At 41.3% G+C, this 27,253-nt stretch overlaps 1 protein-coding gene across 5 annotated transcripts in view; it reads right to left on the bottom strand.

The window, feature by feature from the left end:
• The window catches only part of ANGPT1 (angiopoietin 1), a 493,112-nt gene that overhangs the window by 126,322 nt on the left and 339,537 nt on the right, over positions 1-27,253 (bottom strand). For all 5 annotated transcript variants that reach the window (XM_033934816.1, XM_033934815.1, XM_033934817.1 and 2 more), the window contains 2 exons: positions 12,646-12,878; positions 9,989-10,116 (listed from right to left, as the gene is read on the bottom strand). In XM_033934816.1, the coding sequence (XP_033790707.1) occupies positions 9,989-10,116; positions 12,646-12,878 (361 nt within the window). The remainder of the gene's footprint in view (positions 1-9,988; positions 10,117-12,645; positions 12,879-27,253) is intronic.

Genomic DNA, 27,253 nt, shown 5'->3' with positions numbered 1-27,253 from the left:
TAATTGGTTTCTAGACCTTTTGCACTTCTTTTTTTTCCCTGAAATTTTCCTCAGTCTTTAAACCCTGCCCTTAATGAGGAAACTAAGACAGCCCCCCAAAATAATTAATTTATGGATGTTTCTTAAGTGATTGATGTAGCCACTAAAAGAGAATGGTGCAGTGAAGTGCATGTACCAGAGTGACTTAGCACAAATTATTCATTGGTCATCCCTGTGTGGTCTGGCACTTTCCATCTTGTTGTATGTGAACACCTGTTGCATTTATAAGCGTGCCAAGTGGACTGTAAATGTTAACTTTGCTTAACTCTAGCCAACAAATGTCCTAGACTGGCTGAAGTCCCAGAGAAGGTCAAAGCATTCAGTCATTAAACACCTTTTAGCATGCTCAGAGGTTAAATCCTTAACTCAATGCAGATTCTTTGCAAGCTGCTTGTGTTATACATGCATAAAAGATGGACTGATCATAATTATTGTAAAATTACTTTTACTTTGTTTTTAAAATATAAGGACCAATAGCACTTAAACATTTTCCTTCATTTCAACTGTGAATTCAAAGGCATCACCATTTATCTCCCCTGATATTCAGCCCATGGTGGTCAGTAAATTTTTAATTGGTTATTATATATATATTGTTGCAGGGAATGGGACCAGAGGGTTTAATGAAGTATACAACTTTCCCAGTATAACAAGAGCTATCTCTCTGTATAAACAGTCTTTGAGGCTTGACTATTCTATAAGTTCATATGACCGTTTGAAATCTTTGATGAACAAATCTTTTGAGTTTATAAGAACAAAGCTTTGGAATGATCTTCTAACTGCACTAAGAAAAGTTTCTTCTTATACAGTATGTTTAGAAAATTGTTAAAAACTTTTTATTTTTAATGATTGTTAAATGAATAATTTTGTATGGATACAATATTTATTCAACTGTTGTTATCCATCTAGAATCTATTGTGAGAATAGTGTAGATTATAAATAAATAAGAATAGGATAGTGGTTTTAAAGCCATTGACCAACGTGGGCCGAATCCTACCTTGATTATTTAACGCTGGCTTCATGTCCAGGCAATGGCATTGAATATCTGGGTCAGGTGCCAACTAGTGTATATGGGCTCCAGCACCTGCATAGCTAAGCAGGCAAAGGCAGAACTACCTTTTGTGCCAACCTATTTGCCCAATTAATTATGTGTGTACTGTGAAATATGGCATAACTGCCAGCTCCTTCCTGGCTCCACTCACAGAATGTCCTGGCACTAATTACACAGTTGTAGAGGATATTCTGGACACCGATGGCATGATATTGAGACCACAGGGGTCATCCCAGCTAACGCCCGCAGTCTGTGGTGATCTTGGACATTCATTGCTGGGGCCCATATCTAGTCACTGGCGTTGAATAACCGAGTCAAAGTTTGCTGCTTCAGACTTAGCAGGCCAAGCCGATATTCAGTGGCTGGCTAGCTAAAACAATGCAGTAAAAGATAGACTTATCTTTTAGGCGAGTCTATCTAGCCACTAGCCTTAACTGGCCAGCTGCTGAATATTGGTGGTATCTGGTTATGTCGTACAACATGGCTGGTGGCCGGTCAATGCAGCGAGTGGGATATACTGCAGGTGATAGGGAGCTATCTCCTGCTGAATGTTGTATGCAACGTACTTCTCTCAGGTCTTCCACTCAACTGTCTCTCTCCCCTTCAATCCGTTCAAAATGCTGCTGCACGACTCATATTCTATGAGAGCTGTCACGCTCACATTACCCCTCTCCTCAAGTCACTTCATTGGCTACCTATCCGTTTCCAAATACAAGTGCATTCACTCTGTAGCCCCTCAATATCTCTCCTCACTCATCTCCTCCTAAGTTCCCCCCCCCCATGAACTCTGTACCCTTCTCCTCCACCGTCAAATCCAGACTCTATCCCTTCGTTCTAGCTGCACCAAATGCCTGGAACAGGCTGCCAGAGTCAATATGTCATGCTTCGTCTCTAGCAGTATTCAAATCCAGTTGCATTCCGGGTTCAGCATAAGGTGATTTCTGTGGTTAATCAAACACCATGGTATTTTTGCCAAGTTGTGGTACTTTATCAGCCAAATAGATCTTTGTGATCCAAAAATCAAAAGTTATTGGACCAGATAATATGAGGAAGATATGCAGATACTAGAGAAATGCCTTTTTGTATTGCTGGTGTTAAGCTGTGGGATGTTTTGGTAGGGCAGTTACAACTATGCTCAAACAATTTAAGAAACAGTTAAAAACCCAGCTGTTTGTTATAGCATTACAGTAATGTCCGAGGTCTGTTTAAAAAGTTTCAGGACTGATTTTATAAAAATTTATTAAACAATTCCATTGGGTCCCCTTCCCTATGTATACACTTTCCCCAACATTGTTTCCACTTCTAGAAACAGCCCTTAAACGCATGTTCAGGAATCGCCAAAAGTTGCTGCATCATATTTTGCTTTATGTCTTCAATGGTGTCGAATCGCTTTCCTTTCAATGTAAATTTAAGTTTAGGAAACAAGAAGACGTCAGCAGGGGCCAAGTCAGGAGAGTAAGGTGGCTAGGGAAGAAGCGCTATTGGGTTTTTGTGCAAAATTGGTGAATTTTGACGCATTGAAAACACCTTCCACAACTTATGACATATTCCTTATAAGCTACTTTGAACATTTCATAAGTTTCTGTAGTGGTGCTACCCAATTTAAAACAGAATTTCATGCTGCCATGTTGCGCATTGAGGTCATACATGATGAAAAATAGCCAATCACGAAAACACACTTTCACAAAAACTGTTGTAGCTGAGAGACGAAAACAGATAGCAACAAACAGGGGTTTCAAGCTACTGAACACCACCTAGCACGTCTCAAAAGAACGTCCTGTTGGTGTTCAATTCAAACTGTCCTGGAATGTTTTGAACAGACCTCATATTTGGTTGGTTTTGGAGCAGAAGAAACTAAGAGTGAAGATTTTAAAAAAATTTTTAAAGATTTTATTTTTTGATGTCTATTTTATGTATGTTTTATTGCTGTAAACCGTTTAGTTTTTTAGATGGGATATACATCTATAATAATAAAACGCTAAGCGCACATGCGCACTCTTAACACTATGTTGCCTGATCTGTAGTTCCGTGGCCGGCAGAGTGCGCATGCGTGCTTACCACGCATCTCTCTGTCTCGCAGCGGGCTTGCCAGCTCCGGCCAGACAAAGTTCATTTTTTTTGTTCAAAGCCCCCGCTGCGGCTCCTCTATCGAACCTCACCAGAGTCGGAGAAGACTTCCGACTCTGGCGGGGATCGAGAGAGGAGACGTAGCGTCGGCTTTGAACTAAAAAATGAACTTTGTCTGGCCGGAGATGGCAAACCCGCTGCGAGACAGAGAGATGGTATCTGAATATTAACAGCGACTCGGCAACGGGGGAGGGGGAAGAAACCTAAAGTAAGCCATGCTAGGGGTGGCTGCACATTTTTGTTTTTTGGCAGAACAGATGATTTTCAACAGACAAAGGCTCCTCTCTCGAGCCACACCTACGTCGGAGAAGGCTTCCGATGCAGGCGGGGATTTAGAGAGGAGCAGCGAAGGCGGCTTTTAAAATAAAAATAAACTTCTCAAAGTAACTAAGGGAGCCGTTAGCCTAAGGGTAGTCTAAAAACAAAGTTGCCAAAATTCAATCTTGGGGAGAGAGAAATGCTGCTGCATAGGAGGCAGGGAGAGAGACAGCTAGATAGAAAGAAAGACAGACAGCGGGAGGAAGGGAGACAGAAAGAAAAGAAGAAAGACACAGGGGCAGGGAGAGACACAGAAAGACAGACAGACAAAGGGGGCCAGGGAGAGAGACAGACAGAAAGAAAGACAGCGGGAGGAAAAGAGAGAGACAGAAATAAAGACAGACAGACATATATTCTAGCACCCGTTAATGTAACGGGCTAAAATACTAGTTTTAAAATAAATAAAAAGTCCACTTTTTTGAAACTGCTTTCAACTCTTAAATCACTGTATCATTCCTTCTGCCAGAAATTTTTTATTTGGTTAGTTTTATATCCCTCTAAACAAATTATGAATTTACACCACCATGCCCAATATTTCTCTCTCCCTCCCTATGCCCAACAATTCACCTCTTTCTTCATTTTCCCATGTGCCCCACAACCCTAAGACGTCCTATCTGTCTGTCCTTATTAGATTGCAAGCTCTATTGAATATTCAATGTACGGTAATGGCTCAATTTTTGTGGAATGTTTTTTCATTGGGATTTGTTATCCTATTCTGCAGTCCTCCCTAAGCTCATAGAAGTAGGAATGCTGCTTCAGTCATGGTACATAGAGATATCGTTCGAGACAAGATCTGGAAGGAGCTTCAATTGGGAAGATTTGCAGGACACATTCACAATCTGTCTTTCCCAGCTGGTCATGGGGTGAATGCATTTATTGATCTGGATTTCTGTTTAGTGCAATATGTGTCCTTTGATCAGGAGATGCAATTGGTTAGGGAGCAGGGACCCATAGCTCTGATTGTTAAAGGAGACATTGAGGCAGCATTTGTTGCCTATTCATCCTGTTTTTATGTGAGTTAAAAAGGGGGGAAGAAAGGGGAGGGTCGTGGGCAGACTGGGACGTTCCTTGGATTTACACACATAGTTATAGAACAAGGGAGATTTGTGCCTAATTTAGGTGCAATTGATTTCCACCAAGTTTTAGTTGGTGCAAATGGATGCACCTAAAATTAGGCATGGTTCCCAGTGTAAGTTCTATTCTATAAATCATACCTAACTTTGTGCTGTTTATGGAATAGTGCTCAGTGAGGTTTTTTTTTAGGCAGCATATATAGAATCGAGACCTCAATTTAAAACCAAATCTTTTAATTATGAGAGGTTTGCCCTTTATTAAACTTTCTACAATTCTGTTTTGAATGAAAAATACAAGACATATGCTGATCTTTATTCAGATATAACAAAAACCTCAAGGGGATTAAATTGAAAGCAGGTGAAATTGAACGCTCATGGAGTCCATTCTATGTACAATGGAAAAACACAATATCTTCAGCCCAGAACTGCAGATTACCGTATTTTCAGCATATAACGCGCACGTTATACACGATTTTACAAACCGTGCATAAGCATGCGCGTTATACGTGTGAGTGCGTTGTACAAATTTTTTTTTCATTCTGATCCGGCATTCCCCCTGCGAACCGGCATCCTCCCTCCCCCCCCCCTGCTCGCGTCACCCCCCCTCCCCCGTGATCCTACATCCCCCCCAGCACCGCAAAGACAACTCTTACCAGATTGGGCACCGGCACCAGCACCAATGCACAGGATGTGCCAGTGCCCGAAGATCCTCCCTCGTTGGGTTGGGCTGGGCTGGGCTGTGCTGGGCGGTGCGAGAGAGATCCTCCTTCTTCCTGTGCCGGGCTGGACTAGGCTTTGAGCATTTGCGCATGCTCAAAGCCTTCTGGTCTCGCTCTCTCCGAGATCTCGGAGAGAGCGAGACCAGAAGGCTTTGAGCATACGCAAATGTTCAAAGCCTAGTCCAGCCCGGCACAGGAAGAAGGAGGATCTCTCTTGCACTGCCCAGCCCAGCCCAACCCAACGAGGGAGGATCTTCGGGCACTGGCACTGACACATGCTGTGCGTTGGTGCTAGGGCCAGTGCCCAATCGGGTAAGAGTTGTCTTTGGGGTGCTGGGTGGATGTAGGATCGCGAGGGAGGGGGGGGGTGACGCGAGCGGGGGGGGAAGGATGCCGGTTCGCAGGGGGAATGCCGGATCAGATTATCTCGGATCAGAGGGGGAGGAGGGGTGACGCGAGCGGGGGGGAGGATGCCGGTTCGGAGTAGGCGGGAGGAGGTTTTAGCATGCGTGGTATATGCGTGTGCGAGCTATATTAAAATTTTATTACATAAATTTCTGTTCCCCTCGCGCTATACACGTGTGCGTGTTTTACACGGGTGCGCGGTATATGAGTGAAAATACAGTAACTATTAGATAGTTCATTTGTAAACAGTTTATGTGGATTTTGTATCTGTCCAGGAATATCCCTCATTAAGAGGCCTATTTATTAAACCGTGTTAGCTAGTAATCTGTCAATTAATATGCACCAACACTTAGGGCCCCTTTTAAAAGTCATAGTAGCAGTTTGTGGCCTGGTGGTTAGAGCTGCTACCTCAGCACCTTAAGGTTGAGAGTTTAATACTATGGGCTCCTTTTACAAAGGTACCCTTCTCCTCCACCGTCAACTCCAGACTCTGTCCCTTCGTTCTAGCTGAACCGAATGCCTGGAACAGGCTGCCAGGGTGTCAGGTCAAAAGCGCGCCGGGACAAAGGCGCGCGCAGACAATTGAGCGCAGTGCGGAGGTGCGCGCCGCAGAAAATTACTGTTTTTACGGCTCCAACGGGGGGGGGGGGTATGGGGGGAACCCCCCACTTTACTTAATAGAGATCGCGCCGCGTTGTGGGGGGTTGTAACCCCCCACATTTTATTGAAAACTTCACTTTTTCCCTGTTTTTAGGGAAAAAGTTAAGTTTACTGTAAAATGTGGAGGGTTACAACCCCCCAAACCCCCCTCAACGCCGGCGTGATCTCTATTAAGTAAACTGGGGGGGCTCCCCAACAAAAACCCCGTCGGAGCCCCTAAAAACTGTAATTTTCTTTGGCGCGCGCCTCTGTCTTGCGCTCAGTTGTTGGCGCGCGCCTTTGTCTTTCGCCGACTTGTCTATGAACCGGCTGCCAGAGTCAATACGTCATGCTTCGTCTCTAGCAGTTAGGGCCTTAATGCGTGGAATAGCGCGCGCTAAAATGCCACGTGCGCTAGCCGCTACAGCCTCTGCAGGTGGTAGCTTTTCGGGGTAGTGTGCGCTATAGCGCGCGCTAATTCGGTGCGTGCGCTAAAAACGCTAGTGCACCTTTGTAAAAGGAGCCCTATGTAACCAAACAGATGGTACATTCTTTCTTTATTTCTTCTTTCTTTCTGCATTTTAACCTACCCTCCTCTTGTTCTTACCCTGTTTGTTTTTTCCTTATGATATTGTAAACCTTTCCCGCCCTTGTTTGCCTACTTGTGTCCAGATTAGTTAACTTGTCTATATTTATTTCCTTCGTTTGTTTTTATCGATTTTAATTACTGCCCATTGCTTTTATTTTTTGTAAACCGCTTTGATTTCACCTAATTTTTTTAAATTAAAAATGGCTGTATATCAAATAAAATAACTGTGTGTACATGGGATAAAACTGAAAACTTCACAATGTCAAATCGAATCCCAATATTTTATACTTATTTGAGATAAGCGTGGGCTGATTTGGATTTATATTCAAATAATTTATTTTACCATTATTTGGTTATGATAAAATTCATCATATTAAAAGGGGCTGGAGGAGTTGCCATACAGTGAGAGATTAGAGAAACTGGTCCTCTTCTTCCTTGAAAAGAGGAGACAGAGAGGACATGATCGAAACATTCAAGATACTGAAGGGACTAGACTTAGTAGATAAAGACAGGTTGTTCACCCTCTCTAAGGTAGGGAGAACGAGAGGACACTCTCTAAAGTTGAAAGGGGATAGATTCCGTACAAATGTAAGGAAGTTCTTCTACAGCCAGAGAGTGGTAAAAAAAAAAAACTAGAACGCTCTTCCAGAGGCAGTTATAGGGGAAAACACCTTCCAGGGATTCAAGGCAAAGTTAGACAAGTTCCTGCTGAGCCAGAACGTACGCAGGTAAGGCTAGACTCAGTTAGGGCACTGATCTTTGACCTAAGGGCCACCGTGGGAGCGGACTGCTGGGCATGACGGACCACTGGTCTGACCCAGCAGTGGCAATTCTTATGTTCTTAAAAAAAAATTGTTTAAAAAAGTACAGGAATATGGGATGCAGTTAATAGGCATAATCAATAGAGAGAGGTTTTTCAAGATCAATAATAGAAACGTGAAACTATTTAAGTCTTGACTTACCCCCCCTCTTTTACAAAGGTGCGGTAAGCTTTTTAGCGCACACCAAATGCTAAGACGTTCATGTTATCCTATGGACGCGTTAGTGGTTAGCGCACGCATTGATTTAGTGTGCGCTAAATCCACGCTAAGACGCTCAGCGCGCCTTTGTAAAAGAGGGCCTTAGGTTCATTTCTGATAATCAAGCAGGTTTCTGAGATCCTTTTCCTCTCTGTTTAAACATGTGTTGTATAAAATAGTGGGATTCAGTTTCACATTGTTCCTTGTGACTCTGGGTATGTCACTTAACCCTCCATTGCCCTCGGTACCGTAGTTATAGGACAGATAGAGAAACACTTAAAAGTACCTAATCATTATTTGATGAAAACTGCTTAGATATATAAGCGGTATACAATTCACATCACAATTATTCCTATGGGCTTTGTTGCATTTGCTGTGCTGGGCTTACTGTGGCTTTGCTGTGCTGGGGCTTACTGTGGCTTTGTCAAACGGGCTCTAAATGAGGTAAGTTCTATATATGGTGCTGAAAAAAAAAAAAAAAAAAAAAAATGCACGCTAACTGCAATTCTATAGACAGCATTTGGTTGCTATTTAAAGAAAATACTTAGCACGGGGGATCTGTGGCAAAGATTTATACCCGAGAATTAATGCCAACTGAAACCTGGTGTAATTCCCTGCTCCTAACGGTGCAGATCAGGCGCATTTTCCAACAGTGCGCACAACTCACTGGAATGACCATGACCCGCCCTTGCTCCTCTTTTCAGATTAGCGCACTAGAATTTAGGTGCACCTCTTTATAGGCGCGATTCATGACAAAGATAGGCTCCAGAAATGTAGGTCTGGGAAACCCTGGCCTACATTTCCGGGGCCTATCTTTCCCAGAAACGAGATTCTCTGCACGGCGCCATCATATGATTGACACGCAATCGGTGGCCACTTTTTAGGCAGCTGCCGATAGTGCTGTATAGAGAATCCTGGCCTATCTGTTAACATCACATCCATAGATGCAGCTAACTATATTGCTTTATTGGTAATGCAGTTAACGTGGTAAGGAACTTCTCTTTGCGTTAGCCAAATGGCTAGACAATATGGATATCCCCAACAGCAAAAGTAGAGGTTTTGCATTTATCACACATTAACAACACAGTAACTGCAAAACAGTACTACATTAAGTAAACAGGTATCTAATTTAGGTTTGAGGTATATATTCCTCCAGTTCTAAATTATTCCTGTAACGTTTTATTATAATGTTTTATTTATTTATTCAATTTTCTATACCGTTCTCCCAGGAGAGCTCAGAACGATTTACATGAGTTTATTCAGGTACTCAAGCATTTTTCCCTGTCTGTCCTGGTGGGCTCACAATTATCTAATGTACCTGGGGCAATGGGGGGATTAAGTGACTTGCCCAGGGTCACAAGGAGCAGCATGGGTTTGAACCCACAACCCCAGAGTGCTGAGGCTGTAGCTTTAACCACTGCACCACACTCTCCTCTACTTTCTTAGAACTATGGATGTTTGAGTTCTGGGAAGATTAAACTGTTCAAAGAGCGAACAGTGGTCAGGCAATCCAAAACAGAACTATTAAAAAGGAGTCATTTTTATTTATCACATTAATGTTTTAGCATGTTACCCAGAGAGATTTACAAAACCTGGCAGTTTGTCTGGGTTTTGGAAGTCCCTGAGCTCGGAGCCACATCTGGAGGCCCTCTGTGCATGTCACTGTTGTGATGAAATTGATACAATGACATCATATGCATGCGTGTGACATCATCGCACTGATGTCCACACATGCACAGAGGCTCTCAAGACGCGGCCCCAAGCTCGGAGAAGGAGACTGGAGGTTTGTGTTAGGACGGGGCTTGGGGGTGGAGTGAGGCAGAGCTGGACGTGGAATGGGGTGGGGCTGGGGCAAAATGGGGCGGGGCCAGGTGTCCTCTGTTTCTTAAAGAGGAAATCTGGCAACCCTACTACCAAAGACAATCAGTCTTACACCTTCTGAGTGTTTTGTGCAATGAGCTGTACAATTAATTAACAACACTCAAATATCAAACAGTTTTGAATTCCTTTACCTTCTTAGGCTCTGACACATTATTAATATAAATAGTGTAGACCCCACTTTTGTTAAAACCAGCTTGATAAAGATCCCCACAGTCTCTGAATGATTTCTCGTCTTCTTTTTTTCCATTCTTTAGTAAAACTGCAAAACAAATAAGAGAGAAATTCATAAGGGTAAGTTCAGACTTCCTGTATTGTACTTGGGGAAATCCTTCTCATGCACTCTCAATGGCCTGCTAAACCTTGGATCTTTAGACAGCATTACCTTGTCACAACTTAAACTGTTGGACTGTATGTCACTTTACAAGGATGTTAACTGTTACAAAAGTCAGAAAACATTTGACTTGGCTTAATGGGCATTTCTAAACATTTTTTTTTTTTTAAATAAATCTTTATTAATTTTCACATGTTAACAGTGCCATACAATGAATTTAAACATAAACACTACACAGAACGCATTTTAAATACACAAACAATTAAAAAAAACAATCATTTTCTCCCCCCCTCCTCCCCATAATTTATAGAAGAAGAAGTACATATTTAATTTCAATAATATAGATAATTAAGTATAGCAAACAATAATACATTCCCACCCACCCACCCACCCTGGATGTGTATGGAAGTCAAATTAAAGGAAAGGTACATGACAATTATTGTGACTCAATAAATGCAGTCAATGGGCTCCACACCATTTTGAATGCGTTACTATATCCCAAACATTCCGCGTTCATTCTTTCATACTTGTAACTGGAACATAGGTTTGCCCACCAGAAAGTGTAATTCAGTCGATCATAACTCTTCCAGTTACGTGTAACCATCTGGATGGCTATTCCCGTCATTATCAAGAAAAGCCGGCTTTTATGTCGATCCAAAGAAGGTTTAATATGTAATAGAGTACCACAAATTAAGGCTTCATATGTCATTGGTATCGATAACCCAAGTATAACATTGATTTGTCCCCAAATTGACTTCCATAAATGAAGTATCAATGGACAATAGAACAACAGATGATCCAACGTCCCTATATTAACATGGAATTTCTAAACAATCTTGAAAAACATTGTACAACTATTTTGGCACCTGGGCACCAGATCCTATTACTGAATATTAGAATAACATGGGAGTTAGCAACCTATGGTTCTGAGATACCAGAGGTTCTTGACTCCTGTGTAAATCAAGGCGCAGTAAAACCAGTGGCATAGTAAGGGGGCAGGGGGTGGACTGCCCTGGGCATTGTCTTGGTGGGGGCGCCAGGGCCTCTCCTCCTCCCTGCCCTCCTGCGTACCTCTTGAAATGTTCGCCGGCGCAAGCAGATCTTCTACCTCCTGCTCAGGCAATCCTCGGCTCCCTTCTGATGTCACTTCCTGGTTGCAAGACCAGGACATGACATCAGAAGGGAGCCAAGGCCAGTGAGAGCAGGAGGAGGAAAATGCTGTTCATGCCGGTGAACATTTTAAGAGGTATATGGAGGGGGTGCTTGAGCAGCGGGGAAAAGCAGGGGGCGCATGACATAGCAATGCTGGGTGTTATTTTTCTCATTTTCCTACTCTAAATCTAGGGTGCGTATGTGCATAGTTCTTGGTGGGCTACATGCAACATATTGTTACACAGAATTTTGTATAGAGCTAAATATATTACAAAGAATTATATATGCTACACAAAGTTACCAAATTATACATAAAGTCTGAGGTAATATATCATAAATAGTAGATGACCATTAACATTATCTTTGTTTCGGGTGACTTGTTAGTCTGAGTCTCTTTGGAGCCCTAGTAGAGATTTCTTAAAAAGCCGTGTTTTCAGATTTTTGCAAAACAGTGTGTATACTGTGGTTGTGCAAATTTTGATGGGAAGTACGTTTTTCAGACTGCAGAAAAAGAGTGTCCAGATATAAATAAGGGGGCCAAAAACTCAGCCATCGTTTTGCTCACTGCCCCCGACGTTATTCCTGGACCAATGTGGGCTTTGTCTTTCAATATCTGCCAACTCTTAGGCTGGCTACCATATACCTACTTGAGTTGATATTCACTTAAGTGGTCATATACTGACCACAACCCTGAAACACCCCCCGAGATAGCTGTCTTTGTGTTGCATTACATTACAAAGCTTTATATATTCCGCCATAGCCCTTACGAGTTCCAGGTGGATTACAATAAAGCAGATGACTGGAAACAAACCTGATTAACAGGAAATATTGAAAAAAAATCATAAAAGCAATCAGTTCATAAATTTATTGAATAAAACTGTTTTTAAAAGCTTTCTAAAAACTAAATAATTAGTTTCTGATCTAACAGTGAGAGGAAATTTATTCCAAATAGTCGGAGCTTGATCATTAAAACAAGCGCAGCTTTGTAAAAGAGGTTGTAAGTTGACGGAATAGCTTAATTGATTTAGGCAATGGAAATTGTAAACAGAATTGATTTCCATGTATATGACCCTGTCTACCAATCGTTAAGGAAACTAAATCCCGGAAAGAAGGAGCTAGGCCACGTGTTTGGTAACCATGATATTCAGCGGCATTTAGACGGTTACATATCGCTGAACATTAGTGGCTAGCTCTGACTAAGCAATTTAACTGCTCGGTAGCTGGCTAAATTATTATCAGGCAGATCAGGGTTAAAAAATCATCTGTACCACTCTTTGATAAAAAAAGAAACTTCATAGCCCTTACCTCCTTCTTTGGAACACAGGCTAACCAGGTTGTGAACTGTATCCATCAGCTCTAATTGCTGTTTCTGTAAGATGGTGTTGTTGTTTGTTGCTTTGTTCAGCTGTTTCTCCAGCTCTTGAATGATATAGCTTTGGCGTGAGACTAAAGTTTGCAGGCTCTCTTTCTCCTCCTTTATGGTGTCCAGTTCTTCCTTGTGTCTATCTTCCATTTCCAGGATTTTATTCTCTAATAAGCTATAGGAGAAACCATAAAACCATTGATTTACTAAACGTTTGTTGGCGTTAGATATTATGGTGCCCAGAGCAGTAACTGGTTCATAGACAGTAACGCGGAAGACAAAGGCGCGCGCCGACAACTGAGCGCAAGACGGAGGTGCGCGCCGAAGAAAAAGACTGTTTTTAGGGGCTGCGACGGGGGTTTTGTTGGGGAGCCCCCCCCCACTTTACTTAATACAGATCGCAGCGGCGTTGTGGGGGGTTTGGAGGTTGTAACCCCCCACATTTTAGTGAAAACGTAACTTTTTCCCTAAAAATAGGGAAAAAGTTAAGTTTTCACTAAATTGTGGGGGGTTACAACCCCTCAAACCCCCACAACATGGCGCAATCTGTATAAAGTAAAGTGGGCCCCCCCACCCCCCCGTCGTAGCCCCTAAAAACAGTCTTTTTCTTTGGCGCGCACCTCCACGCTGCGCTAAGTTGTCTGCTCGCGCCTTTGTCCCAGTGCGCTTTTGACCTGACACCCAGTAACTTGGCCTGCCTGCAAGCTATGTCTCCTTCTGAATGAGGCAGGCTTGGGGGGCCCAGGGCAACTGCCCTGTTTACTATCCCATAACACCAGTCTGTAGGCACTTGAGGGAAATTTTATAACATTTTTTTTTCTGTTTGAAAAGCATATTTTACAGACAGAAAACAGTGTTTAAAAATGTGCAGAAATGTGGTGGGAAATTCTGTCAAAATGCACCTGTCTTTATGAAAACACCTGCAGCTCCCTGACCCAGTGTACAAGCTAATTAGCTGAGGTAACAGCAGCGGTAGCGAGTAAAATTTCCCCCGAGTCAAGGTACACTTCCTCCCCAAACGCACTGCAGTAGTATAAAAACTTTTGCAAAAGTCTCTGGATCGTGTGAGTCTCAGTATACATCAGATAGAGGAACACCATTTCACAAACACCAATTCCTAATAAATGAAATATTTATCGCCCAACACTTTTCATACATTCACTTCAAAGTGCTTTCCATAAATTTAGGGCTCCTTTTACAAAGGTGCGTTAGGGCCTTAACGGGCGCTAAAATTCCACACGCACCTAGCCGCTATGCCTCCTCTTGAGCAGGCGATACTTTTTCAGCTAGCGCGCACTATAGCGCGCGCTAATCCGGTGCGTGCGCTAAAAACACTAGCGTACCTTTGTAAAAGGAGCCCTTAAAGTGTATTTAACATGTCAAACTATCATTTAAAAATCATTAACACATCCTCAATTAAAGTGCAACATTGGTTATTAAAATATTTCTCTTAAAATCACTTAAAATTTCTCTATTGCAAATGTCTACTGTGTAAACTGCTTAAGCAATTTCTCCTTGTATCATACAGGTCCCACTTGGAAATTTAATAACACTCAGGAACTTTTACAATAGTTTCCCCATCCATTGTGTGCATTGCCGATCTGTGCGTGCAACTTAATAGTTTAATATATAACTGACACTAATTAGAATTTGCATATACAGTACAACTTTCCAAGCATAGTCTATAAATTTGTGTGCCTAAATTTTAGTGTGCAGATCTCAAATGGGGATGTGATCAGGTGGGGTGCATGGGCAGGTCGTGGGCATTCCTAAAAGTTAGGTGCACTGTTATAGAATACACCCAATCTGTGCACAGCTTAGGTACAGGTAGTTAGGTCTGGTTTTCATTTGCCAAAATGACTGTGCTATAACATTATTCATGCGTACAGGCGCTAAATGTGATTCTATAAACTGCACATAACTTTGGAGATGTTTTATAGAACCACACTAAGCACTGTCCTCTTTGGTGCTGATATTTGAGGCATCGTATATAGAATATGACCCCTATTGTTATTTATAGAATAAATCCCTTACAAAAAAACTAGGAATGAGGGAGAAAAATATAAGTCCAATACACAGGTAACCAAACTCCCACTAATAATGGTAGGAGTTAGTTCAGAGGAAGTGTGTGCAAACAGTATATGAAAACCTAAATGTTTGAAAATATTTTTTGTAATGAAGGGAGGTATCAGTGAAAACTAGTTCTGTCCTGGCACTTTGAGAATGACAAAGATTGGCCTCACTGTCACCACTAGATCACATCATTTTGCTCCACCTCAGTGTGTGAAATGCTACCGTGAACCTTTCCCGTGCCGTCTTTCCTGTTAGATAAAGGGTTTCCATTTCTCAAGCGCCTTAAGCACTAAAGTGTAAAGCTCAAGTGGCATCCACAATACCCAACAGAATACAAAAATGACAGAGTCGAGAGAGATAATCAGATGCACTATAATCCCTGAAGAAGAGTTTGAAACGGGGTCCTACTTGGAAATGTCGGTATTTACCGTTGAGAGAATCTTTGCCGATTTAGGCTGGCTTAAGACGCAGATAAGCATTATATTTTGCTATGCTTTATGAACTATATATATTTACTTTTGGGGCTATTTAAGCACCTTTTTGAGTCATTTTCAGGCGGGTGGTGGTTTAGAGGAATGGTGTAGAGATTATATATTTTTTCCATGGTGACATCACTTCTTGCATGGAAGTCTCCCGGAAGAAGTGGTGGAGATAGGGACTGTGTCTGAATTAAAGAAGGTGTGGGATAGGCACGTGGGATCTCTTAGAGAGAGGAAGACTTAATGGTTACTGCAGATGGACAGACTAGATGGGTCATTTGGCCTTGATCTGTCATCATCCTGGCCACTCAAGCAGCCAAACTAGACAACCAAATCGCCAATCTACTGACGGCATCCCTCGACTACAAGACTTTTAGAAAAGAAATAAAGACCATACTCGTCAAGAAAACTCTGAAAAAAGAAATAATACCGCAAGTCTCAAACTCCACCTCTCACTAAAGCCAAACAAATAACCTTACCCATTTCTTACTCTTTTTGAAAATGACCAATTTTTTTTTTTTTTGTAAGTTCTTGTTGTAATACATCTTGGATAATTCTTTTGTAATCCACCTTGAACTGCAAGGTAATGGCGGAATAGAAATCCCTAATGTAATGTAATGTAATCATGTTTCTATTTCACATACTGAGGTGAAGCAAAATGAATTATATAGCTTGGCAAAATGATATGATCTAGCAGTGACAGTGCGGTCGATCTTCAGCACAGATTTGTCATTCTCAAAGTGCTAGGACAGTACTAGTTTACAGTGATACCTTCCCTCATTACAAAAATATTTTCAAGCATTTAAGTTTTAGGTTTTCATATGCTGTTTGCATGCACTTCCTCTGAGCCACTTCCTACCTTTATAGAATACAAGCATAATAGGTGAAAAACATTACTGTATCTTAGGTATGATCACTTATATTAGCCATAGAACTGAGGGTAAATTCTAGCATCTGAGTTGTTATACAATGGGCATACATGATAGTATTTTGTGATGTTATACGCATAAATGTGAGCCCCGCCCCCAGCCTCCATCTGTGTGCACACCCACCTGCAAGGTGCACGCCATCGAACATTGGTGATTTCATTTCCAGAACCATGTATTATCAACACATGCACACACATGACTTGAAAAGCAGCGTTTATGCACGTTCTTGCCACTTCAATCTACGCAGCTTGTTACTGAATTACCACCACAGATGCCTTTTTCAATATTTGTACCGATGCTGTGCTATAAAATTAGCTCATTGGTGCCCAAGATATTTTATTTCAATTTTAATACACATTTCCTACCTGCCTCAAAAACTGGAAATTTATAAGAATTTTGTAAAATGTACTGGTTTTGGAACTTTGATAAGTCCTAATATACCAGCGCTTAAGTTGCAGACACCTAACTCGAGTCAGCTGCCAGTAGATGCAATTCTATAAACATCACCTAACTTTGAATGACAAGTGGTAGGTCCAGGGTCCAGAGAAGAGCGACAAAAATGGTTAAGGGGCTGGAGGAGTTGCCGTACAATGAGAGGCTAGAGAAACTGGGCCTCTTTTCCCTTAAAAAGAGGAGACTGAGAGGGGACATGATCGAGACATTCAAGATATTGAAGGGGATAGACTTGGTAGAGGAAGAGAGATTGTTCACCCTCTCCAAGGTGGAGAGAGCGAGAGGGATAGATTCTGTACAAACGTAAGGAAGTTCTTCTTCACCCAGAGAGTGGTGGAAATCTGGAACGCTCTTCCGGAGGCTGTTATAGGGGCAAACGCCCTTCAGGGATTCAAGAAAAGGTTGGCTAAGTTCCTGCTGAACCAGAACATACGCAGGTGAGATGTCAGCGGACTGCTGGGCACGATGGACCACTGGTCTGACCCAGCAGCGGCAATTCTTATGTTCTTAGGCGCCATTTTCCCAGGCATCTACCGAGTTAGGCACCTTTTATAAAATCCCAACTGTAGATTGTGATTGGTGTCCTATGGCTTTCTAACAGACCAATCAGGACACAGATTTTTTAAAAAAATCAATGCAGTGAATGATGCCTAAGCGTGATTGACATGAATCTGGCACCATTTTTCTAGGCACTGGATGATTTAGGCGCCGTTTACAGAATCTAGACCTAAATGTAGGTGACCTTGTGCTGACTTAAGCTAATATTATATAATGGCAATTGTAGGCATAGGAACCATCATAGAATAGATCCACAGTCTGCTTAAATTAGGAGCCCATTTATGGAATTTTCCCCATCAGAACAAAATGTTTAAAACCACTCGAGAATTCATAAGCATTCCTATGCATGATCTTGATAAAGTCTGCTTCCAGAGCTCCATGTCCCATTTATTAAGGGCTCCTTTTACAAAAGTGCGCTAGCGTTTTTAGTGCACGCACCAGATTAGCACGCGCTATAGCGCGTGCTAGACGAAAAACTACCACCTGCTCAAGAGGAGGCCTAGCGCCTTCGTAAAAGGAGCCCTAAGGCTTTCAAAAATCAGGCTGTTTGAAGTTTCTCTAAAGTTACTTTGCCAAGGTCAAATTTATTTACATTTCACAAGAATGGTCAATTTTTCCACACTTTATTCAGTTCATAGTAATCTTGGAGAATGTAACAACAGAATTTGCCTAAATAAACTATTCAAAGGGAACCCAAAGCAATTCTGCAGTTTATAAGGGAAAAATATTATTGCAGTTAACACACTAACTAAAACTGAAACATAATTTTTGGAGATGTTGATATGAGAATCCTGTAGAGCACATCTAGCAAACAGAAGAGAATAGACAAGGTGAGTATCAGAAACTATGGTATGGCCAGAAGTAACAAAACAATTGGATAAAGTAATGTTGTTGCCGTGTTCGTCAACTTTAAAAGTTAACAGAAATAAAATAAAGGGGAAAGGGCAATGATAACCTTTTTTTTATTGGACTGGCAATTTATTTTATGACTAACTTTTGAAGGCTAGAATCTTCTTCCTCACCTGACCTAATGAAGAAAGTTCCAGCCTTCGGAAGCTTGTCAAAAGGGAGGAAGGAAGAGAACGAAAACACCCTTGTTCTGGAGACTTCAAAGGTTATATAAGAAATGCATTATGATTTGCCAAATGACAATTAGTGAACTATTATGACTATTATAACATTATTCTATATTGCTGAAGATTCTTATTTATGTATCATCCACTACGCAGTTTACAAAAATACATTTATAGTGAAATTAAAAACAATACAATCACACAAGAAAACAACAAAAAAACATACCTTCGGCTACACTCTGAATTTGATATACTTTGCTCTCAAAAAGCATCACCAGTCTACTCCATACAGTTATTCAGAAAAAGGCCTGCACAAAAAAGTACGTCTTCAGTGGTTTTTTGAAAACATCATCTACTGGCAGACAAATGTAAGTAGCCTGGCAGCACATTCCGCATTGCTGAGCTGGCCACAAAAAGGTCTGACTGCCTCATACTGGCATAACGCATGCCAGACTGTCCTCCCACATTGAACAACATCAACAAACTTCTTGGATGAATAAGTGTCAGTACCTTATACTGTATCTGAAACTGGAAGGGCGACCAGTAAAGTTGTTTCAAAACTGGAAAAAAAATGTGCTCAAAGTGAGAGAGCCCATCCAACAATCTTGCTGCAGAGCTATGGAGTACCTGCAATGATTCAGCAGTGCCCAAACCATACTCTGCAATACATTCCTAACAGTGACAAAATAGGTTTCAATTGATTGATTTATTTAAATCATTTATATGCTACTTGAACCAAAGTGGCTTACAATAAAACATTCACAATAAAAATTAACCTACACCTTGGCTGGCATAAGATATAGTAGTAATGCAAACTAAACTTACATACATGAGAATGCTTCAATGAACTAATTTGTTTTCAAAGTATTCTTGAACTGTTGTACTTAAATACAGCCCCTTGTAAGCTATTCTACAACCGTGGATCCGCGATAGAGAAAGCACAAGAAATGGTTTCAAATCATATGAACAACTCCTTATCTCAAAAAAGTGAATCACTTTCAATGCCACATACCTTCCATCACATTTCCAACAATCGTAATCTCAGTTTTCCCCACATTTAAAACTAAACCATGCATACTCATCCATCTACCAACCTCTTACATAAAACTCAACTGGGATGCTAACACATCTCCCCAAGCACCGATTGGAAATTGCACATCATCAGCATAGAAATCAAATGCCCTGAGTAGGAAGCCCAGAGGACCTTCAGGGAATCACCTTGTCATCTCTTGGGTATTTTGCTTTTCACCAAATTTCTCCCTGACATATGAGCCCCTATAATTCCCCAGCCCTAGATGTACCATAGAGGGCTCAGCCCAGGGCCCTTACCCCCTCATGTGCTCCTCAGCTGACCATCCAGTGCAAACCTAGCATGATATAGGAGGTTGAAAGGTTTGGAGGAGTTCATAATAAATGACTTTAAGGATCTCACATTCCGACACAGTAGGCCTACACGGAGAGGTACAAAAAAAAACCCTTGGGAGAGGGCCATGAATAGATAGGGCATGAATAGATAAGGACCTGTAATAGATAGGAAGACAATTCCTAGGGTTTTCCTACCAATTGTCATCCTACCAATCGTGGTATCCTACGAATTGTCTTCCTACCAATTTCATCCTACCAATTGTTTGGATCCCCTGCTAATAGTTTTGGGGTAGGCTATGACCCCTGTGGCCTTCCCCGTTCCAATGCCCATGGTCTATTGCAGATTTTGGTGTCACCTACAAAGTAGCAAAAGCTTTCCCCTCTGAATTTATTTGGCTCCTTGATGTGACCACAGATATGCAGCTTCTCTCTAAATGAACAGAAATGCCTTCAGCATGCCCTTTCTCCCCATGTGTTCATGATCAGCTTTTTACATATTGTTCTGTTTGAATTTAGAAAGGGTACACTTAACATGAAAAAAAAATGACATGCATAAATAACTCAGAGAAGCATACAGCTTGGACAACTGCTCAAGCATTTCTTTGGACTAGTTTTATAAATACAGCCCCTTGACTATTTCTTCCATATATCAAACTTCCAGGGATTTCTAAACAGCAGTTGGATGGCTTGTTTGCTTCCTTCTGTCCTAGATAAACATTGTTAGCTGTTCTAATCTTTCTCAGTACTGTATAGTATAAATTTAATTCTCTTAATCAACTTAGTTGCCTTTCATTGTTCATTTTGAAATTCTGTCATTCCCTTAGTGAACAAAGCAAGGCATCATACCCGAGAAGTCACATTAGAACTTTGTTATAGCTAGAAAATAAAAAATTATTCTACATACTCTCTCTTTTTATTGAACACAGATCATTCTAAGTGTTTCTTGTTGTGGCTTCACACTTGAGTTTGCATTTCTAGCCAGCATTGGCAATAATTGCTTCCAGATTCTGGCTGGGTCTACCTATAATTACCATGCAAATTGCTTGAGGTTGCCTTACTTGTTATTGGTGAATGCATTTTTAATAAATGGCTTTTTTTTCCTTACATTGTGAGTTTTTACTTCCAAAAGGTTTGGCTTCCAGACTGAGTAGGCTAAGCTTAGGTTAGCAATTCCCTCCTGTCCTCCTCATCAACCCAAACTACATCATATTTTTCTATGAACATTTATTGAGGATGAGAGATCTCTTTGCAAGCCTCTGAAGGCAAAACAGTCCACTACTCACACCTGCTATCTAGAAAGAACCATGGAGCTCATTTTCAAGAGAAAAAATGTCTCAAAAGCGGCACCGAGCAGCAGATGACATTTTCTTGCCAAAATGTCTAAACTGGGATTTTTGAAAACGAAGAATCGGGACGTTTTTCATTGAGTGTGTCTAAATAACAAGGGGATCTGTTGGAAGCATGTTTTGAGTGGGAGAGGGGAGATATGATAGAGACTTTTAAGTACCTACATGGCATAAATATACATGAGGCGAGCCTCTTTCATTTGAAAGGAAGTTCTGAAATGAGAGAGCATAGGATGAAGTTAAGAGGTGATAGGCTCAGGAGTAATCTAATAATTGTTGAAAGTTAAACCTCCATTAGACAAGTATAAAAGCAGGCTTCTTATCATTATGACAGGAGATGATTACCAAGAATTGGAAAAACTGGGACAGGCTTAATTTTTCCTTTGGGTGGGAAACTCTACGTCTATGTTATAGATATGAAAAAATGAAGTCAGAAATATTGTCATATTGCACTGTTGAAGTTTTGAAAATTAATAAAGAATTATAAAAAAAAAATAAGAAATATTGGGTCATAATAAAATATTTAAAATAACATGGGGTCCATTGATGAATTTTGTTAACTCTGATTAGTTATATAATTCCTTTATTTCCTATTTGATTTGCACATCCAGGGAGGGTGGGAGGGAGGAGGGGAAATATATTTTGTAGTATTCTTTGATCGAATGTAAGTGCTGTTTATGATATTAATTGTATGTATAATTTAATGCACTTTGTTCTCGAATTTAGGTCGAGAGGGAGGAAATATATTTTATAGTATTCTTTGATCAAATGTAAATGCTGTTTATGATATTAACTGTATATATAATTTCATGCACTTTGTTCTCGAATTGAAAATTAATAAAGATTTTTTTAAAAAAAACAGGCGTAATCTAAGAAAATACTATTTTTTTTACAGAAAGGGTGGTAGATGCATGGAATAGTCTTCTGGTAGAGGAGGTGGAGGCAAAGACTGTGTCTAAATTCAAGAAAGCATGAGACAGGCACGTGTAATCTCTTAGGGAGATAATGGATGCTGTGGATGAGCAGACTGTTTGGGCCATTTGGCCTTTATCTTACATCATGTTTCTATGAGTGGGGATTAGTTGGATTTAAATCTGGATTTTTTTTTTTGTGTGTGTGTGTGTGTGATAATGGAACAGAAAGATGAGGTCCAGGGCAGAAAAGAAGAATGTTCTTATCTAGACTTGTTTCAGTCACAAGTCTAAAAAAGGTGCCCTAACTGACCATTTAACCACAGAAAGGATAAAGACATGACCTCCCTTAATTCCCCAGTGGTCACTATCCCCTACCTACCCCCCAAAGATGTGACAGTGACAGTAGATACCAGGCTCTAGGGCAGCTCCAGATATTATGGTTCTTCATAAGAAAGCAGCAAGCAAGTGGAGTAGCCAACTGATCCATGAGGTAGACCAATGTATTGTAAACTGTGTGCTGGGGCACACTAGTGTACCCCGGCAGATTCCAGGTGTGCCGCAAGATGCTGGTAAGGAGGAGAGGAGCCAGCGCTGGCTGACTGCTTACAGGATGTGTCACCGAACGTGGTAGATGGCAATAGTCGGACTACAAGAGATATGACACTCCTTTCAGATTGAATTTTGGTTAAATCTATTTGGGTGGCAGTATACTTCAAAAACCACCATTTGTGACTTTTAAGACTCCTGAGGCAGGCCTGTTGGCCGAAACATGTACATGTCGAATCATTGAGACGCTGAATAATCATTGTGATATTGGAGGAATAAAGATCTTCATATAACCAGATGAATTGGAGGACAATGTTTTAGTGCGCATCATTCTGATCTGGACAATTCCATTTTGGTCTCTTTCTATTTGTGGTTTTGTTTTCTCCTGGTTCTTTCTTCTGAACCATACATCCTTTATGTTTTATGAAAGCATTAAAATAATTGCAATGGAAGTATTCATGATAATCAACTTATTAAATCTTCTGAGTGAATGGTGTTCAATAAGCAAACTACTAAACAACTTTTAAACAGTGCTGTTGAGCCCAGTTACTCTCCTTGCCTTTATTATCTTTTTTTTTTTTCTTAGTAAAAGCTCTAAAAGTTATATTGTTGCAAATTTTGATAGTTCAATAAGTTTTATTATATAAAATTTATAAATACAAAAAAATCATAACAGATTACATTATACATAGGAACCATCAATCGTCCTATACAATAATCTATATATATATAAAATCGGAGGTATGTATGTGTGTATGTATGTGTGTGTGTATGTGCCGCGATCACGCAAAAACGGCTTGACCAATTTGAACGAAACTTGGTATGCAGATCCCTCACTACCTGGGGTGATATGTTCTGGGGGTCTCGCGGCCCACCTGCACACGTGGGCGGAGCTACAAACAGAAAATCAGATTTCACCCATTCATGTCAATGGAAAAAATGTAAAAAGCTGCCAACGCAAAAACGGCTTGCCCGATTTGAACGAAACTTGGTATGCAGATCCCTCACTACCTGGGGTGATATGTTCTGGGGGTCTCGCGGCCCACCTGCACACGTGCGCGGAGCTACAAACAGAAAATCAGATTTCACCCATTCATGTCAATGGAAAAAATGTAAAAAGCTGCCAACGCAAAAACGGCTTGCCCGATTTGAACGAAACTTGGTATGCAGATCCCTCACTACCTGGGGTGATATGTTCTGGGGGTCTCACGGCCCACCTGCACACGTGGGCGGAGCTACAAACAGAAAATCAGATTTCACCCATTCATGTCAATGGAAAAAATGTAAAAAGCTGCCAATGCAAAAACGGCTTGCCCGATTTAAACGAAACTTGGTATGCAGATCCCTCACTACCTGGGGTGATATGTTCTGGGGGTCTCGCGTCCCACCTGCACACGTGGGCAGAGCTACAAACAGAAAATCTGATTTCACCCATTCATGTCAATGGAAAAAATGTAAAAAGCTGCCATTCTCACAGTAATTCCAACTATAAAACACTTTTTATGACACTATAACCACTAGGGACATCGTTACTATTCTACCACGGACACCATACATATAGAGTTTGTATGTTCTAACTGTGCTTGTAACTGTTTCCTTCATGCACCCCAGTTCATAATGTTATTACATCACATGAGTACTCACATATGCTGAACTAGGAACACAGGTTCCATTCTGAACCGGGAAAAACCTGCATGGAGTTTCTTTTCAACCTGAGTTTCCACATATTTAGTTTTTTAAATCAATACTGAAACTTTTGTTCGGGACAGGGACAAGGTGAAACCGTATTTATCCCACGGATACCACTTATTCCAAAACTTCCTTTTCCGTTTAAGAGATTGCAAATTCCAGTGAGACTTGCATTCTTTATCACAATCAACAAATCACAGGGACAGACTATTACATACTGTGGAGTGGATATAAGATCCCCCTGTTTTTCCCATGGACAACTCTATGTTGCTTGCTCAAGGGTGGGTTCACCCAAGAATTTATATGTTCTTGCTCCTGGAGGTGAAACTAAAAATGTTGTTTATAATCAAGTTTTGTGTTAGTTGTATTGTATTCATTTTGTCAAATATTTCACATTATAATTTGAATATTGTACTTTTTATAAAGCTGTACAAAAATAATTTCATTCACCACTATAAAGTATCTTTATTTGAATCCATTTACAGTGTTATTGCTATAATTAAATACCCGTGCAACGCCGGGCCATCAGCTAGTAGTTATATAAAACATTAGAAAAAGAAACTAATTGATGCAATTAAAACAAAACGCAAATGAAGGTAGCATAATAATAACTACCAATAGATAATAGCAATAATTAACATATAACTAACATCATAGATGTACATTAATAAATTTCAACAAAATAAATTTGCTATGCCACTATATTTTATGAGTGGTAGTATTATCTAGGTTAGGTTTACCAGACGTCCAGGAATACCCAGACATGCCGGGCCCCCAGACAGACTTTCCAAAACCCGGCATTTGTCTGGATTTTGGAAAGCACTGACATCATACACATCCGCACAAGCTCCAGGCTCTCCAGACGCGGCTTGAGCTCATCCGGAAGAAGAGCGGAGGCTTTGTGGGGACGGGGCTTGAGGCGGAAGGAGGCAGAACTAGATGGGACTGGAGGTGGAAATGGGCAGAGCTGGGGTGGAATAGGGTGGAGCTTTGTGGGGACGGGGCTTGGGGCGGAACGAGGTGGGGAAGGAGGCGGAACTAGATGGGACTGGAGGTGGAAATGGGCAGAGCTGGGGTGGAATAGGGTGTTGCTGTTGGTGGACCAGGATAGGGTCTTGTGTCCAGGGTTTCCTGGCAAAAAATATGGTAACCCTAACTTAAGTCCCCTCTTACTCCTTCTCGGAGTCTTTTCCCAAGATCTCAACCTCTTGCTGAAGCACTCTGGACTGGTGGCTACTGGATATTCTCAGCTGAGCTCCAAATTCTCAGAAGCCTTCTTCTCCTCTTCTAGGCCCCAAATACCAATTGCACTCCCAGGAGCCTCTGCTAGAATTCTGAGCACCAATTATTTCCCCAGGAGCCTCTGCTAGGATTCTGAGTACCAATTATTCTCCCAAGAGCCTTTCTTTCACTGGGCCTTGGGCTCCAACAGTGGCCCAAAGATAATGTGACCATTTATTTTTTTTATCAAAACGGGACATCTATTAATATTCAGTCTCATCTCCAATCCCGCCATAGCCACGCAATCGCTGCACCCGCCTGGCCCTTCTGGGTACCGTGCTGCTGAGCTAGGAGTCCGCCGTTCTAGATGCTGCGCTGCTGAGCCAGGAGTCCGCCCCCCCTGCTGCTGCTGCTTCGGCGACATGTCCTCACAGCAGCAGCAGCGGGAGGTAATTAAATCCAGCAGGCGGGCAGGTAGGCAGGCTTGGGGGGAGGGGCGAAGAGGACAGAGGCTGGAAGGCAGTGAGGGGAGGAAGGGAAAATTGTTGGGCCTGAGGAAGGAAAGAAAGAAATCATCAGACAACGGGGGAGGGGGGAAGGAAGAGGACAGAGGCTGGAAGGCATTGAGGGGGACATAGGAAGGATGGAGGAAAGGACAATTGTTGGGCCTGAGGAAGGAAAGAAAGAAATCACTAGACAATAAAGGTAGGAAAAATGATTTTATTTTCAATTTAGTGATCAAAATGTGTCAGTTTTGAGAATTTATATCTACTGTCTATATTTTGCACTATATTTGTCTATTTTTCTTAAGTTGTTACTGAGGTGACATTGCATATTTTAAAAGTCATCTGCCTTGACATCTGTGCCCTGTCCCTGCCTGCCCTATGCCCTGTCCGCCCTGTCCCGGCCTACCACTAGACTACCAGAGTGGGGACAGGATACAGAGCCTGGCAGGGAAGGGGAACACAGTGCAGAGCCTGGCAAGGAGTGTGGGGTTAGGTGTAGAGCCTGGCAGGGAGAATTTGGTTCAGAATGTTTTCTTGTTTTCCTCCTCTAAATCTAGGGTGGTCTTATGGAGCAAAAAATACAGTATTTGGAACATACTAAAGGGACATCTTTTGATAGATGTAATTTATGCTTTTTCATACCTGAAATGGGCCAAATGAGGAAAAAGGCTTCTTGTCTTATAATTCATGCAATTAATCAATTAATTAATTAATTTTAGAAATTCTATCTCGCTTATCAACTAAGCTGGTAACAATTGATACATACAGTACATAAAAGTAACACACATTACATATCATATTTAAAGTTTAGTGTCTTTGGAACAGAAACTGCTCTTGTTTATGTACTTTGCAGCTACTAAGCGCAGGGTATATCATGTGGTACATTTTAATTCTGCTGTGTGCTGCGGACACACTGCTCCTTAAACAGCAACAGAATTGTTGGAGACAAGGAAAGCAGGTAAGGATTAAGAAACCAACTATCAACTTTCTAAGTACTGTGCCTTTCTGGCCCTGCACCAGCACAGCATGAGGTTTGTCAGCGCCAGCAGAAGGAGGTTTGGCCTGCAAGTAAAATATGATACTTATGGGGGGGGGGGTCAGGAGGCGGAGCAAGAAATGGCAGTAACTGTGAGGAGGGAGTTGAAACAAGAGACTCAAATATAAACCGAGACCCACATTTTGTTGTGCCTTTTTTGACTCAAAAATCTTGATTTATATTTGAGTATATACTGTAAATGTGGATCATTTTTCTGTCTTTTCTCCTAGTGAGCCCTTAGCATATCCAGCTCACTATATTGTTCTGTTCACTGACTGGATCAAAATGTTACTGTTCAGAGACCTGCTGTGCTGTCAGAGCAGAATGTCATTTATAAATTGTTCTCTCTCTCCCAGACTATT

This window comes from Geotrypetes seraphini, chromosome 2 (genome assembly GCF_902459505.1).
Source record: "Geotrypetes seraphini chromosome 2, aGeoSer1.1, whole genome shotgun sequence".
In the NCBI taxonomy this organism is placed as follows: domain Eukaryota; kingdom Metazoa; phylum Chordata; class Amphibia; order Gymnophiona; family Dermophiidae; genus Geotrypetes; species Geotrypetes seraphini.
This window is presented reverse-complemented; position numbering and strand designations above follow the sequence as displayed.